Below are 16,298 nucleotides of genomic sequence, written 5' to 3'. Positions count from 1 at the left end.
CTTGTCTTTCTCCTGGACACTCTGAAGGTCCCTCCCCACGCTCACCAAGCTCTGAGTAGGAACGTCTGCAGTGCTGCTCAACAGAACTCTTTATTACGATGGAAACTTTCCATCATCTGCACTTAGCCCCACCTGCTGACTGAACTCTTGAAATTGTCTGGGGTGACCGAGGGACTGGATTTAAATTTTTGTTGAACTAACTGGAATTTAAACTTCAATAGCTACCTATGGCTAGGGGCTGCCATATTGGACAGCACATAAGATAAATAAAGTAAAAACAAAAAAGTCAGGGGTCCTTTCTGGATTTTATAGAACCCAGAAAATATTCTAAATCTACTAGTCTGGTACTAGCAGGAGTAAAAATCATCATCTCTAGACACAAATGTGGTTCTCCAAGGCACAAGGGAACAGCAGGGAGGGGCTGACTGGAATCCTCATTCCTGCCGCGGACTCTCATCGTGGGACACCTCATCTCTTACTGGAAAAAGCACATACGCAGAGTAGGAATGGGCTGGGCTGTTCCGGGGATACTCTGTCAGTGTGGCAAGAACCTGGTAACCAAAGCTAGAAGTGCTCTCAAAGCAATGCGTTGGAACCCAGTCAGGACAGTGTGGGGCTTCCTGTCTGTCGTTCTGCCCCGGGACTCTGCTGAGGGTGCCAAGGCCCCCAGAGGGGAGGGATGGCACGAGCTCCACACAGCTAGAACAGATAAGATGCATCTCCTCTCCCTATCCTACAGCAGGTGAGGGGGCCCCAAGATTTAGCCATACTCCCTTCGCTAGTAGCCTGGGCCCTCCCTGGCCCAGGGGAGAGGTGGGCCTCTGACTCCTCAGCCACTGCTAACCGCCCCCCCGCACCGGTCACCTAGAGTGGCCAGAATGCTGCCTTCTCATGCACACGGCTGGAGGGTTTGTACTACCGTCCCCCACCTCTCTGGACGGCAGAAAGACTCACAAGGCGCCTGAAGAAGTGAAAGGATATTATCCCCATTTCACAGGCAAGAACACTGAAGTACAGTGGAGGGACCTGGTGGAGGCCACACTGCTAATGGCATAGTGGTGACTCAGGCATTTCCTGCCACATTCCAGGACAGCGTGTCGCTTCCCGGCCTGAGTGCGAGCCCAACCACGCTACGGGTTGGGAAACAGGTTTCTGAATCGAGCTAAACTAAACTACCATCCTTGTTAAAAGCATCGTTGCACACAGTTGGTGATGACCCGCAAGGACCAGCCTTGTACTCCGAACAACACAGGCTATGTTGACAAAACTGGTCAAACCGGCCTATGGCTGACGGGGCCTGAGCCTGAGACTGCCAAGGGACCCGGTCAGCAGCTACAGAGAGGTCCCTCTGTCCCTGAGTGACGAGCAAAGCTAGGCATCCTCTGAGCTGCTCACAGAACTCTGGAGGGTTTCTGATGCCGGAGGCGAACGTAAATCAAAAGGTGAAGTGCGTGCAGATACTTCTCCCTGCTACTTTGCGCCCCTCTGCCGCTTCCCCATCGAGCCTTCCTCACCCTGTTTCGGCCCTGCCTTTCCATGTCTTCACTCATGACCCAGGTGCTGGGGCTCCAGGAGAGAACAAAACACACAAAACACGTACCTTCATGGAGCTTACGTTCCAGAAAGGAGGCAGATATCGCACAGTAAAATATACTAACATATGGGGAATAAGGTAGTGCTGAGTGGAGGAGGAAAAAGAAAATGGGACAGGAGGATACAAAGGGCCAAGGGTTTGGGGGACGGCAGAATTGTCCATAAATTGGCCAGGAAGGGCTCGATGAGAGAGTGACTTGTAATTAGACACAAAATACATTGTTCTCATATGCTGTGTTTGTTTGTTTGAATGTAGAACATTTCATGGTGATTTTGAAATGGCCCTAGTAATCTGGTACCTCACTACCCCTCCTTTCAAATGTAGAGAGGAAAAACGACTCCATTTCCTTGACAAACAAACTGCAAGGAAAAAGAGACAGGGAGGGATTTTTTTTTAAACGCTTAAGAAACATATCGAGCAAAGTATGGATTTTATTTGGATCACAATTTCAAAAAACACCTACAAAAGCGGTGTCTGAGACAATTGGGGAAAAGGACGCTAACTAGATATTTGAGGAAATCTTTTTTTTTTTTTTTTTTTTTTTAAGATTTTATTTATTTGACAGAGATAGAGACAGCCAGCGAGAGAGGGAACACAAACAGGGGGAGTGGGAGAGGAAGAAGCAGGCTCATAGCGGAGGAGCCTGATGTGGGGCTCGATCCCATAACGCCAGGATCACGCCCTGAGCCGAAGGCAGACGCTCAACCGCTGTGCCACCCAGGCGCCCCTATTTGAGGAAATCTTAAAAAAATTTTAGGTGTGATAATAATGTGGTTCTTTTTTTAAAAGAACACTTGTATTTTAGAGATATGTACTAAATTTTTTTGTACAAAGTGATCTGATGCCTGGGATTTGCTTTAAAATAACCCAGGGAGTGGGGGTTGGAGCAGGTGGGAGCCGAGCTGGAACAGGGCGGATCACGAGTGGGCCACAGCTGGAGCCGGCTGACGGGTACGTGGCGTACCTCCACTCTACTTTTGGACGGTTCCATTTTTCCATAATAAAGAAGTTAAACAATGGAACCATAATACCAGTCATCCAAACTGTTAATAACAAGCTAATAATAACCACTGAACTACAATGACAACAGTGTCTGGAAGTTAAATCACAGATACATTCTGTGGTTTGGCTTTCAATCTCTATACTGGCTTTTTTCCACGAAAATACCACAACTGTCAGCATCAACTGGAAGGCTCAACATCCCTTCTCCAGCCCCAGGACTCATGCTCACGTCTTCCACCAGTGAGACCGTAGGCTCACAAACTTATAGGATGAGGAAGAGGGAGCCCCCAAAACAGCCCCTAGTGCAAAAGGTCAGCAGTCACCAAAAAGCTACCTCGAGTCTGGAAGGTTTCTAAGCTTCAGATCTTTGTGTAAGAGGGACATTAGGGTGCAGGGTGGGGGAAGCAGATGAAAGCAGCAGGAACAGCTCAGCCATGCATAGAGGACTGTCGAAGAGAATGGTTCATCCTCCGCTGTGCCAGGGGCTGATGACCCAAAAGACCCAAGTGGACAATAATGAGTGTTTGGTAATAAAAATGCTCAGATGGGAATAAAAATCAAATACTAACATAGTGCTGTGGCTTGTTTTTGGGTGGCCATTTAGGACAATATTTTCCTGTAGACAGGAACATGAGTCTGACCTTGGTCCTGGTGACATAATTTCTGATTAAATGATGGAACTTGGGTTGCCCCTTTTGACATGCTCTTTTTATATCTTCATTCTGTCAAAAATGGACCACCTGTGAGTTAAATTTTCTAGGGCAATGTGGGTAATATTAAAGCCACACACTTCCCTCTAGTTCTAAAACATATTTGTTACAGAAAATTTGGAAAATAAAGAAAAACATACAAGAGGGGGAAAATCTTATCTTCTAGGCACAACCAGTAACACTTATGTCTTTACTTCTAGTTTGTTCTCTGAATAGACTTCTTTGATGTTTCCCATTTCTGTGTCTTCTCTTCCTGGCAGACTGTTATTTAGATGTTGGATACTGAGGTCTGGTCCTTTCATTTGCATACTTTTTTCTCTCGAATTCTCCATCTATCTTTTTGTTTTACTTTACATGTCATTTCCTTAACTTTTTCTTCTAACTCTTCCATTTTTTTTTTCATTTCTATCATGGTTTTAATTGCCATGATCTCTTTGTTCTCTAGGTACTAAAAAAAAGTCTTGTTTTATGGTTGTGCCATCTCTTTCTAAAGATATTAATGATTTTCTTTTCCTGGAAATTTTCTTCTCCCTCAATGATGTTTCACTGAATATACTTTTTTCCTTTGTTTTTACTTGATACTCACATTAGAATCGTCTCTTAAATATTCAGTGACCTTGTCTGCCCCCTCATCCACGAGGGAAACACTAAAAAACTGACTGAAAGCTCTCCGCACATTAAGGGCTTGTTGACAATTCTCTACAGGGACCCTGCTGGGTCTTTTCATTGAGGATCCTTCTCCCGCGATCAGTATCTTCAAATCTCTTCTCTTGGCCTGTTTAGATTTTTACAGAAAAAGCTCTTCTAATCCTTGGAGGGAAGATACAAGGCTGAGAACCAAGCAGAGGAAGTGGACTAGGAGTCTCGGCATTCGGTAATCTTTTACTCAGCATCCTGATTTTAGGATTTTAGCCCCTAACCTCAACTGTGCCTGGGGTCCCGGGTCCGGAGACCTTGTTTTACCTCCCCAGAGAATATGCCTCCAGTTCTCCCAGAGGACAGAAGGGACAGTGGCCCCTGTGTGAGGAGGGAGGTCAGCACTGGAAGCTCTAACTTCTTCTTAAACAGATTCCTGACCAATCTTTCTCTTCAGCTCTCTCTCCTCCCATCCCAGAGGCACTGGGTGCTGCCAATTCTCCACCTTTTTGAAGGATTCCACAGTGTAAACCAGGTGGTCTCCAAGTTTTTTCCCCCACAGTCGATTCCAAAGGCAGTTTCTTCAGTCACGTAAGCCCCTTATCATCTCCTGGTTTGCTCTCCAGTCCCTACTTAACGCTACTGTTTCCTCTCCTGTTGCTCTTTATCTTTGCAGGCTTAGACTTCAAACAAACAAACAAACAAACAAACAAACAAACAAACCACTCTAGTGTCATCCTGGTGCGGTTTCATGAAAAAGGAGTTTATATATTTAGTCTGCCATCACTGAGAATCTCAGATTGTTAATTTTTATATATTTGTCTTTTTAAAACATTTGAGATCATGTACATTTCTACATCCTGCTTCTTCATTCCTCTAAGAAATTATGCCCTCAATCTATAATTACTTTTATTTAGGAAAGAGGACCTCCCCCCCCCCGACTCATTTTCCAGAAAATCTTCCGTTTTGGGGGCGACTGGGTAGCTCCATCAGTTAAGCATCTGTCTTCAGCTCAGGTCATGATCTCAGGGGTGCTGGGATCCAGCCCCGTGTGGGGCTCCCTACTCAGTGGGAAGCCTGCTTCTCCCTCTCCCTCTGCCCCTCCACGCCCCACTCGTGCTCACTCACTCTCTCTCAAATAAATAAATATATAATCTTAAAAAAAAAAAAAAACAAAAAAGAAAGAAAAAGATCTGTATTTGTTTTCCAAGGCACTAGAAGTGGCCAACCTGAAGCCTAGTCACTCGACTCATTAGCTCCACCTTGTGGCTCATAGGGGAAAAGGAGGGGAGGCTGGAAAAAACCCCACAAAGAACCGACATTTGGAAAAAGCTATCCGGGAACATTGTTCAAAGTATCTCCAACTCAAAGACAAACTATGTCTTTAAACCCAAACTTCTGCATTCACGTCTCATACCTCCAACCATAATCACCAATGACCTCCACACTATTAAACACAACAGTCCCTGTGGATCATGCTCCTTTTAAAAATATTTCTCTGGTCTTCCTCTACTTTTTTTCTCCTACTGCACTACCAATCCTTCTGAGTCTCCTTTTCTATTTGTTCCTCCTCCTAGTTAGGTACTAGGCCACTAAATATTGTCGTGCCTCAGAGCCAGGCCTAGACTAGTCACCTGGATCTCATTTCACTAGATGGTCCACTCCCACCATCTATATGCAAACAACTCCCACATTTCTATTCCCACCCTGAACTAAACTCATAACCAATTGCCATGACATCTCTACCTTAACGACTAATAGGCATTTTGTAACTCAGTGTGGCCAAAACAATTTGATTCCCAACTGCCCAATCTGTTCTGCCCCAAACTTCCCCATCCTAATGAACAGCAACCACTGTCCACCCAGTCACTGAAGCCAAAAACCCAGAAGTCATCACCAATCCCTCCTTTCCTGACTTCACATTAATACAGCAGGAAGCCTGGTCAGCCCTTCATCCAAAATCTACCCCAATCCACCATGTAGCCCAAGCTCTACCACCATAGTTATCTGCCACGTGGCTCCCTGTGACGGTCTCTTAAATGTCTCCCTGCCTCCACTCTCAGTCCCTACAACCCATTCTCCACATTGTTGTAGCACCAGCTGTCTTCTTAAAGTAAAAACTGTATCCTGGGGCGTCTGGGTGGCACAGCGGTGGGGCGCCTGGGTGGCACAGCGGTTAAGCGTCTGCCTTCGGCTCAGGGCGTGATCCCGGCGATCCGGGATCGAGCCCCACATCAGGCTCTTCCGCTATGAGCCTGCTTCTTCCTCTCCCACTCCTCCTGCTTGTGTTCCCTCTCTCGCTGGCTGTCTCTATCTCTGTCGAATAAATAAAAATAAAATCTTAAAAAAAAAAACTGTATCCTGTCATTCCCCTGCATAAACCCTGCCTTCCCTTTTGTTCCTAAGACTAAAACCCAGGACTCTTGCCAACCATGGCCTTGAAGATGCTACTACTATGTACGTACTGGCCCCTACCTATCTCTCTGACCTCATCTCTTCCTGCTTGCTCCCTTGCTCATTGGACTCCACTCACAGCAGCCTTTCTGATTTGTAAAGACACCAAGCTCATTTCTGCTTTAGAACATTTGTACTGGCGGTTCCTTCTGCCTAAAATGCTCAATCCTCTGATCCTTGCACAGATAACTCCTATATGTTATTCAAGTCTCCAACTGAAGCCACTTCCTCTGTGTGGCTTTTCCTTACCACCCTCTTCCGACTCAACCCACCCACAAATGACTGTTCTGCAAGACCTCTGAGTTAAGCATGTTCCTTGACTTGTAGGTAAACCATCTCTTAAAAATAACAAGATACGGGACATGCAGTAGTTATATACCAGTTAATGTTTCAAATGGACCACGATGTCAAATTCAATGAAATATTTGCTAACCATCTTCTATGAATAAGGCAGTAGGGAAATAAGATGGTCCTACTCTAACCTTCTTAAAGCTTCCCCTACTCATGTCCTGGTCACAATGATCCAGTCCTCAAAAGGCACGCCTGAAATCCATAAGGATTCGAAGATGTTCTCTCCCAGCCCATCGCTACTGAATTATATTTTCCCCACACATAGCCCATAGGATGTGAAATCCCATATAAGGGCTCACGTGCACACGTCTTCGGGGTGCTTAATCTGAGTCCTGGGCCTGAGGGTAACTTTGGTATCTCTCCCTCTCACACGCTGTTCACTACCTCTCCTCAGCATCCCTGAAATACATGACCTCAACCATCTTTCTAGCACAAGCTGTCCCCATTGTTCACTGAACATTGTCCATGTCTTCCACATGGCCTGATAACAACCCTACTTTTTCCGTGCTTTCTTTCTACCTCCAAAGGGAACAGAGTGTACCCAGCCACCAGTGCATTCAAAGAGAGACAATTTTAGACTCAGCCTTGAAAACCAGGAACTGATCTGGTTTGCTTTTTGGCCAAGAGTAAAGACACAGGTACAAGGTGACAGCTTATTAGAATTATGGCCATGGGACAGCAAAAAGATTTACTGAGGGGGTTCTATTTCTTCATCTATAAAATGAGCAAGACAGACAAGATGATCGAGATCTAGGAGGTGAAGTCAGTCAAGAGACCTTTTCAAACTCAGAGGGGAACCCCAACCTTAGCCCCATTAGGAGAGGGCTTCGATGATCTCCAGCATTTTCTCCACGCAGGGCTCAGCTGACACAACTACTTCAAATTCCTAAGGCGTGGGTCTCTCGTTCCAAACGATGAGGAAGAATACTTGCTTCGGTCCACTCGAGGCCCTCATAATGGAGCAGACTGATAAAACGTCACCACACCAAAACCTCCCCACCAAAACAAAACAGGAAGGACTTGCTCTGTTCTGAAGACCACACAGTAGTTGGTACTGAACGTGTCACAGCCAGGCCTTCGGCAAGCTCTCTACACTCTATGTTTGGTTTTCATGCTGAACAGCAAAGTCGATCCCACTTAAAGTTATTTTGGAAATGGAACTATATGACTCTTGCAGAGGAATAAAATTCAGCTAAGAATTCTAAAAGAGCAGCAATATTATAAGACAAAGGCAGGGGAGCCACTTGAGACACCTAGCCCCCTCTCCCAGCGTCTTTAGACCTGGCCACGCAGACTCCGACCATCATTAGGAATGTGAAACAGCTGAACATCAGTCTAGCCTTGCAGGGAGAAAGTACTGGAGATACGGACCCACGCAGTCGTGGCTTTGGCATCAAGTCACCCCATCTTATCCAGACCACTCTGCAGCGACATTTTCCCTTTAGAAAGAATGGGAGTGGGTTGACCTCATTTCTTTCGAACGAGGCTTAGCTGAGCTCACCAAAGGGGCAGAGCTAGGGTTTCAGAGACCGCCAGTCAACACTTCCTCTTTCCTATGCCCTTCCCAGAAAACACTGCATACACTCCCCTTCTCCCAGCCCGATTAACCTGATTAATGTTTATTCAGGCTTAGTGAACAAGAAACTCAATACATATGCCTCACACAGGGGGTGAAGAAAGAGAGCAAACAAACAAATGTTTCTTTGATGTAGAACTTCAATTACTCACATAAGCTTATGCCACACTATATAATCATATTTTGATAAAGATGCCAGATAAACCTTAGCTAAATGACAATTTCAAATCCTGCTTCAAGTACAAATATATATTAAGTACTAACATACCTGCCATGTGCAAGAACAAAGTAATTTGTATTGTAATATCCCAGGACTGTGTATGCATCAGATTTTCAGTCTGGCAAGGTTAGGGGAGCATTTTTGATGAAGACTGTTAGTCTATATAAGAGACAAATTCAAAGACACCCCAGGGATTGTACAATTTTATTTTTGTCCTCAAAAATAGATACTACTAATTTTATAAGTAAAGCAAAATATCCTGGCTCATTTTAAGCAAGTTACGATGCCTTTTTTTTGAGATGTAATTGACATACATTATATTAGTTTCAGATATACAAAATAATGATTTGTATATATTGTGAAATGATCACAATAAGACTAGTTAACGTCCATCACCGCACATGGCTATAAATTTTTCTTTGGAAAACTTTAGGATCTACTCTCCTAGCAACTTTCAAATATACAATACAGTATTAAGTATAGTCACCATGCTGTGTATGACATCCCATGACCTATTTATTACTTATAACTGGAAGTTCATACCTTTTGAGTCCCCTCACCCATTCCACCCACCCCCAACCCCAGAATGCCTTTCTCTACCTGCTTTGGCCACAGAATTAAATATGCCATGTGTAGGTCTCATTAAAAAAAATAAAAATAAAAAAATAAACCCAATGTAATGGGGGAAATGAGTGGGAAATTTGTGGAATCAGGAGCCGTGGTTTTCAGCCTCAGTTCCAGTAATTACCAACAAAATTGCCTCAGGCTAATGATGTCACATGTGAGTTTTATCCCTATCATCACCATGACTACCATCATTTCCACTCTACAGATAAGGAAATTCATAACATTTCCCAGCACATTGTGAGATCCAGACCCAATCCTGTCATTGAAAGTGTTTTATTATCAGCTTTATAGAGCACACATGAGACAGTGATTCATTCTAGCAGGAACATTTTCCATTGTCCACAATTTAACGTGTATCAAGAGCCTTAAAAGGTTCATATCCAGTGAAACAAAATGGAACATAGGCAGTGAGTATACGGGAGTTTGTCATACTATTCTCTTTGCTTCTATTGTATGCTTGAAATTTTCCATAAGGGCTTTTGTTTTTTTAAGTTTTTATAACTAGCTCATTCATTACTTTTTACTCCTCTTCTTAAGGTGTAGAATATTTTCATATTGCCATGATTTTTCTGGTTTTCCATTTTTACAACCCAAAGTTGTCTGATGAGTTTCTTTCAAGAGATTCTTGTCAATCCTTAGCCTGAGCCTTCTTAAAGGGGTGCCGTAGATCTGCCCCCAAAACAGATCAATAAATCAGAGGTCTCCTTTGGGAAATAAGAAGATGAGCTACTTAGGATGTTCAACACAGAGCGACATAACTTTTTCTATTGGTAAAGAAGCCTGACTCTTTTCTCTAACTGGTGTCGCATCGTAGGAGTCCCTGTAGCTGTGCTATCAAACAGGTCTAAGTACTGGCTGGGGTAATTTCTAGTGTGGGCATTAAAGCATCTGACCCTATCCTTATTCTGCATTTAGAATTTGAGGCTGGAAATCATTTGTCCTCACAGCTCCTGTCTTTTCTCGTCCATTGCCGCTAGATCAAAGCCATTCTGATTCTTATTGCATTTGTACATCTCTTCCCTCTCCCTCTTTCCTTAAAAGCTTTTCAAATCTTATAACTTCCATTCTACAATTTTACAGTGATATGCTGTGGGTTGGCTCTCTCTTCATTTCTTTTGCTGGGCAAGCAGTATGTCATTTTAATCTGAAAACTCACATCCTTCAGCTCTGGAAGATTTTCTTGTATTATTTCTTTCATAAGTTCCTTCCATCAGTCTTTTCTGTTCTCTCAGGGACTCTTATCAGACAGATGCTGAACCTTTGAGAGTAAGCCTCTATGTCTCTCTTTTTTTTTTTTTAAGATTTTATTTATTTATTTGACAGAGAGAGACAGCCAGCGAGAGAGGGAACACAAGCAGGGGGAGTGGGAGAGGAAGAAGCAGGCTCATAGCAGAAGAGCCTGATGTGGGGCTCGATCCCGGATCGCCGGGGTCACGCCCTGAGCTGAAGGCAGACGCTTAACCGCTGTGCCACCCAGGCGCCCCAGCCTCTATGTCTCTTATCATTCTTTCACATTTTCAGTACTTTTGCATTTTTGTTCTACTTTCCAACGACTTGGTTTCCTTACTTTACCTTCCAAGATTTCCTCAACCTCATCTTTCAACTTTACTCTTCCATTTCATCTCAGCGAATCAGATTTTAACTTCCAAGAGCTCTAATTATCCACATATTCTTTTTCCACAGCATCCTGGTCTTGTTTAGATGTTATACCTCCATGAACTCTCAGAGAACATTAAGAGTTTCTTCCACACTATTCTTCTTCATTTAATTCACATACTTGGTTCACCATGTGTTCTATTTATATGCCTATGAGGTCAGTCCACATGTGTGATCCTGCCCACCCAGGAAGAAGGAAACCCATGCCATGTGCAAACAGGCAACAAATTACCTTCTGAAAATGACTTAAATAAGGAACGTACTTAAGCGCACAAGAAGTGAGCCAGCTTACCTTCATAGAGTCAGAGTATAAAATATATTCCCTGAGCACAGGTAGAAAATCTTCTGTCATGTCATCTGTCAGCTCTTCCAAGGCCGTCGAGCAGTTGCCAATGCAAGCTGACACACCCTCCAGGGGCTCAGCCAGCTCCCCCTCTAACGCACTCCACGTGGAGTACACAGGCCCATATTCTCTCAGCTCTACAAGGTACTCTAAAGGGAGAAGAGAAACTAATTAAGACTTGGTGGGTAATTAAGACAATTACTGGTATTACTGACTCAGTAACAACTGTAGCCAAGAGCTCTCTATGGTGAGATGTTATTTACTTGGCCATTCACTCACCAAAGCACGCTCTCTTTTAAACACAACGTTGTTTATAATTTTTTAAAATCTCTATAAACCCATATTATAGCTAGCATCATAACATCACCTGACTTCACCCCGTAATGGGAATGCCATGCTTCTGGATAATGGGGACCACGATGACTTCTGGGGGAAGTGGTAGGAGTTACATCCACCACATATCTTCAGAAATAACCACTCACCTACTCATACAGTGAAGCAGTATTTTAACAACAGTAGGGGCAGAGTTTTACATAGGATTAGGGGGATCTTTTTAAGGGAAAGAAAAATCAGTCGCAATGGACAAATAATAGGAATTTACGAAATATTATGATATGGATGTGGCCTTACATAGGCAGAATCACTCTCATTCAGAGGTCACCCCAACACTTTGGTCCCATCGGAATTTATTCCACATGCTCCTTAGATATGGATGGTACTGAAAGCTACCTCTAGCACCTGCTGGCCCCACATAATACCATCAGTGGGTAGAGGAGAACGAAAGCACAGGGAACAAGGGCAAATGTTGATTTATTTCCCCTCGGAAGAAAATCTAGTGCATCATTTGTCACCAGGATTCTTTTTTTTTAAGATTTTACTTCTTTACTTCTCAGAGAGAGAAAAAGAGGGAGAGAGAGCACACAAGCAGGGGGAGTGGCAGGCAGAGGGAGAAGCAGGCTTCCTGCAGAGCAAGGAGCCCAATGTGGGACCCGATCCCAGGACCCTGAGCTGAAGATAGATGCTTAACCGACTGAGCCACCCAGGCATCCCATCACCAGGATTCTTGCCATTACAATAAAATGTTGCCATTTTTTAGTAACCAATGGATAGCGACTACTGGAGAATCCTTTTCGGTGTGTTTCATAGCTTGTGCCAGCATGATCGTTAACACTGTTCCGGTCTCTCTGGCCTACACGTGTGTAAGAAGACAAAAGGCCCTAATATTCTGGGATACAGAAAAGCAGGTGACCACAAGAGGGGTGGGGAGGAAGTGGTGGCAACAACCCGGAAGGTTCCAGAGAGATCTCATAACTACCCAGGTCAGGAAGAATGGGTCTGAAATGAAGCAGGGGTGGGGCAGGTGAGTCAGTTTCAAGTTGGAGACTCATTAGGAGCACAACTTTGGCAAACACGGGTCTCCATGCGGTCCTTTTGAACAATCTTTCTGCCAGTAAAGGTACCAAAGTTTGCTTTTTAAACTATCGTTCCTATGAATGAAGGGAAGCTGAGTCCATGTCTTCACTTTTAAAGCTGAAGTTAAGAGAGAGAGAAGTGGAAACGCCTCGGGCCTGAGAAGTGGCTGCTCGCCATGGGGAAAGCAAACACAGGCTGAGGTGCAGGGCAAAGGAGGGAGCACAAAATTATACTCTGCTCACAACGTCCCCCTCCCCTCCTTGTACTGATTAGTTTCTGAGTGTGGCCTCGTCCTGTCAGGCCAGTCTTTCTGCAGTTTGATTCTGCTGAGCACACGTGAAAGCCATTTCCGCGCACACGCTCCCTGGGCGTGATCAGTATCTGCACGAAGGGCTCACCTATTTCTTCTTTGATGATCCTCTGGGCTATTCGGTCAATGGTTCCCAGTTTGAGCGCAAACGTATCTAAGTAGTCGCCGATAGCTGCAAACTCAAGAGGTCGACTCCTCAGCTTGTAGCCCCCGGTGACGTGCTTGACGGACTCGCCCACTCGGGTCAGCAGCGCCATTCCTTGCTTCTTGTAGGCGTTCAGGTCCTAAGGATGACACATGAACAAACTCAAGGGGCTGCATCACTCCCACTGCCAGGACTCGGTGAACCAACTCCTTTAGGTGGTTCTTCTTGGAAGTGGAAGACTGAAAACGAGGAGCTGAGTTACAGGACTGACCACATACACAAGAGTCCTCTCCCCTTGCCATCAGAATCTCCAAACGTGCACATCTGAGCCCTTTCACCAGAGCCAGACTCTTACCTTTCTAATCAGGTTCACTCACCTGAGCACGCTCTCCTTCAAATTCATGTTTCTAACGTGATGTTTTAAAGCCTCTGACCAAAAAAAAAAAAAAAAAGTCCCTTTCTCTCATACAAAATATCCTAAGTTATCTTTAGGAAGAAAATTCTAGAGCTGAAATTCATTCCATTCATTTATTTATATGCCAAGCAAAGCCATATAAAGAAAGGAAGGAGAAGAGGGCAGGAAGCAGGAAACAGCGACAGAAAAAGCAGCACAAGAAAACCCAAGCCAAGGACAGACGCTGTAAACAACAGAACACTTTATCCTGAAGGTCTTGGTCGGGGCACACACGGGCAATATGGTGAGCTACATGACGCATTGTATCTAAAGTTAAGATGCGCATTAGTCGGCCAGGTCAAATAACCTTCCTCCTGTCCTTCAACTCTCGGAGGAGTCCACAGCATCTTCTGGTTGTTCTATGTCACCTCCTTTAATGGTGCCTTCAAAAATGGTTTTACAGAAGATCGGGTGTCTGCTGCTTATATCCACCCTCAATACAGACAGAATAATTATTCCGGGTCCAAGCAGGGCATGCCTACAGAGAGATAAGGGAACAAGGCACAAGGCCATTGCTTTCTGGTCACCTTGTCTGGTTTAGGGATGGAGCAGAGAACAGGGAATCACACTTAACACAGACGTCTGGCAGCCCCCTCCCATTTCACAGCCACAGTCATAGGCCCTGGTCTCCACAAGTGTCTGAAGGGTAGACTGCTCCTGATTTCACTTCCTTCTTTGAGCAGCCAAGGCCTTCACTTCGGCTCTTGATTCCACTCTTTTCCAGCTACACCTCGCTGACAAGAAAGGCCCCTGCCCACCAACCATTCCCTCACCTGCCTGTACCTTCAACTTCTAACCCTTCAGGGCATAACAGACACCCAGGGCTCACCCACCTTCAAAACAGCAGCAATTTCCTCTAGCTCCCCTCCTCCATTTCTCTTATTCCTTTCAAAGTCAGGCTACCTGAGAGAATGTTCTAAAGACTCCATTTCCCTTCTAGCCTCAGGTACTCTAGACAAGAAAACATCCCTGTAGACACCTGGTCTTCGCAAGGTGGTAATGGAAGCCTTGCCATTGTTGGCATTGCTTCCACAGACAGTATTTTTTGGGGCAGGGCTTGATCCAAATGGGCTCGTTGGACTGCAAAAGCTCTATTCCAGGTAGAGGCTTAGAAGGGAATCCCCAGTTAACCAAGTCAATGTACTGAATGAGGTTATTTAGCAGTGCCTCTCTGACTGCTGTACCCATTCTACCAAAGACGAAAATACTGATCTGAACGCAGGTGATACTGAGTGTCCCCCCACCTCTCCCAGCATTACTGGCTTCTTCTCAAAGACACTTCTGGTTTGTGATAAGATCAGGTTATCAAGGGAGAGAAGAATGCTTCTTCCTTCACTGGCAGAACATGTCAAGGCCTCACTAAAGAACAAGACCAAGTTATTCAAGGGGTGTTAGAAGATGGGGAACACGGGGAGGGGGAAATGGGGAGCTCCTGTAGTACCACATAGCATAGTACAGTAGCATGTTTCAGTTTCACGAAACGAGAAAGTTCTGGAGATTATAGTTGTAAATATACTTAATGCTACTGAAATGAACACCTTAAAATGGTTAGGATGGTAAACTGTGTATTTTACCACAACCTAAAGAAAAAAAAAAAAACCACGATGGGGTTATTTAGTACATTCAGTTCAGCAAGTAAAACTGAACCAGGCTAGAATTTGTTCAGTGTTAGAGCCAATACCCCAGTGCTTACTCACGGGAAGTTGGACTGTGGTTAAGACGCTGAAGGACTTTTTTTTTTTTTTTTAATCATTTATCTGGCCCAAATACCCCCCCCCCCACACACACACACAAATCTTTCCTCTTTAATCTCCACATAGATTCCCAATGACCAAGGGTCCGCGTTCTCTTTCTGTGTTTCTGTGTTTCTCTGCTCGGTAAGGAGGACCAAGACTGGGGCCTCCCAGGTCAACAATCTGAATCGTGCGTGAGGCAGTGAGTTGCCCTGCTGGAGAACTGGATGGATTTCATTCTGCGTAAGAACTGTATCTGAGGATCTGTTACCAGGAAATACTTATTTTGAAACGGAACAGGAGTTTGATGTGGGGGGGAATGGGCCTCTAGGAGAAAAGAGAAGATGAATTGGAAGGTCATCACTGGGACTAAAAAAATCCCAATGGTGGTTTAAAAATATATATATATTAAAGGACTTTGCCACGTGGTTTCCAGCATCTGGAGAACGGCACCCTCTCTAAAATCTTTACCGTCAACTGATTTATCTGCAAATGTTTCTCAATTCTGCCATTTTGAAAAAGAAAACTGGGAAGTCCCTGAGCGTCAACACCCTTGCCAACATGGAACAAACCACCTATGGCCCAAGGATGGGAATGTGATTCACGAAGGTAAACAGATGTGGCTACAAGGAGCTGGCATGAGAGTCTGGGCCTGAGATCCCATTTCTGCAGACATTGAGGGCACAGTGCCTCGGACTTCCTGTCAGTTCTGCCAAAGGGAAGTGCACACAGAAGCCAGTGAATAACCAACCTGGGTGTGAACACACAGAATCTGGCAACTGTGTGGGACCCAAATGTTTCTCTGCAAATGCTTGGAAAATGCTCGTCCAACAGGAACATGGCTGTGGGCAGTAACGCTGAACTCGTCTTGGTCAGGCAGTCTGATATGGCGGGGAAGTGTGGCCTCCGGAGCCATATACAGACCCAATCTCAAATCCTAGTGATGCCACTTGAACACGTGCCGACACCTTGAACTTCAGTTTCCTCATCTGTAAAATGAGGTTACCAGTCACCTCTCACAGGGTTCCTGGGAAGAACACCGTTACCAAACAGTCACTAGCTGTTCTTTCGCTC

The 16,298-nt window shown here is 44.7% G+C and overlaps 1 protein-coding gene across 3 annotated transcripts in view; it reads right to left on the bottom strand.

Moving 5' to 3' along the window:
- The window catches only part of SNX30 (sorting nexin family member 30), a 107,175-nt gene that overhangs the window by 22,036 nt on the left and 68,841 nt on the right, over nt 1–16,298 (bottom strand). For 2 of the 3 annotated variants that reach the window (XM_040631738.1, XM_040631737.1), the window contains exons 5-6: nt 12,981–13,176; nt 11,119–11,318 (exon numbers count right to left, since the gene is read on the bottom strand). In XM_040631738.1, coding sequence (XP_040487672.1) covers nt 11,119–11,318; nt 12,981–13,176 — 396 coding nt within the window. Of the gene's footprint in view, nt 1–9,425; nt 9,875–11,118; nt 11,319–12,980; nt 13,177–16,298 lie in introns of those variants that run through there. The other variant, XM_040631739.1, reaches the window with a different exon arrangement.

The sequence above is a fragment of the Ursus maritimus genome, unplaced genomic scaffold (genome assembly GCF_017311325.1).
Source record: "Ursus maritimus isolate PB19 unplaced genomic scaffold, ASM1731132v1 scaffold_17, whole genome shotgun sequence".
Lineage (NCBI taxonomy): Eukaryota > Metazoa > Chordata > Mammalia > Carnivora > Ursidae > Ursus > Ursus maritimus.
The sequence above is the reverse complement of the archived record's forward strand: the minus strand, read 5'-3'. Positions and strand labels throughout refer to the sequence as shown.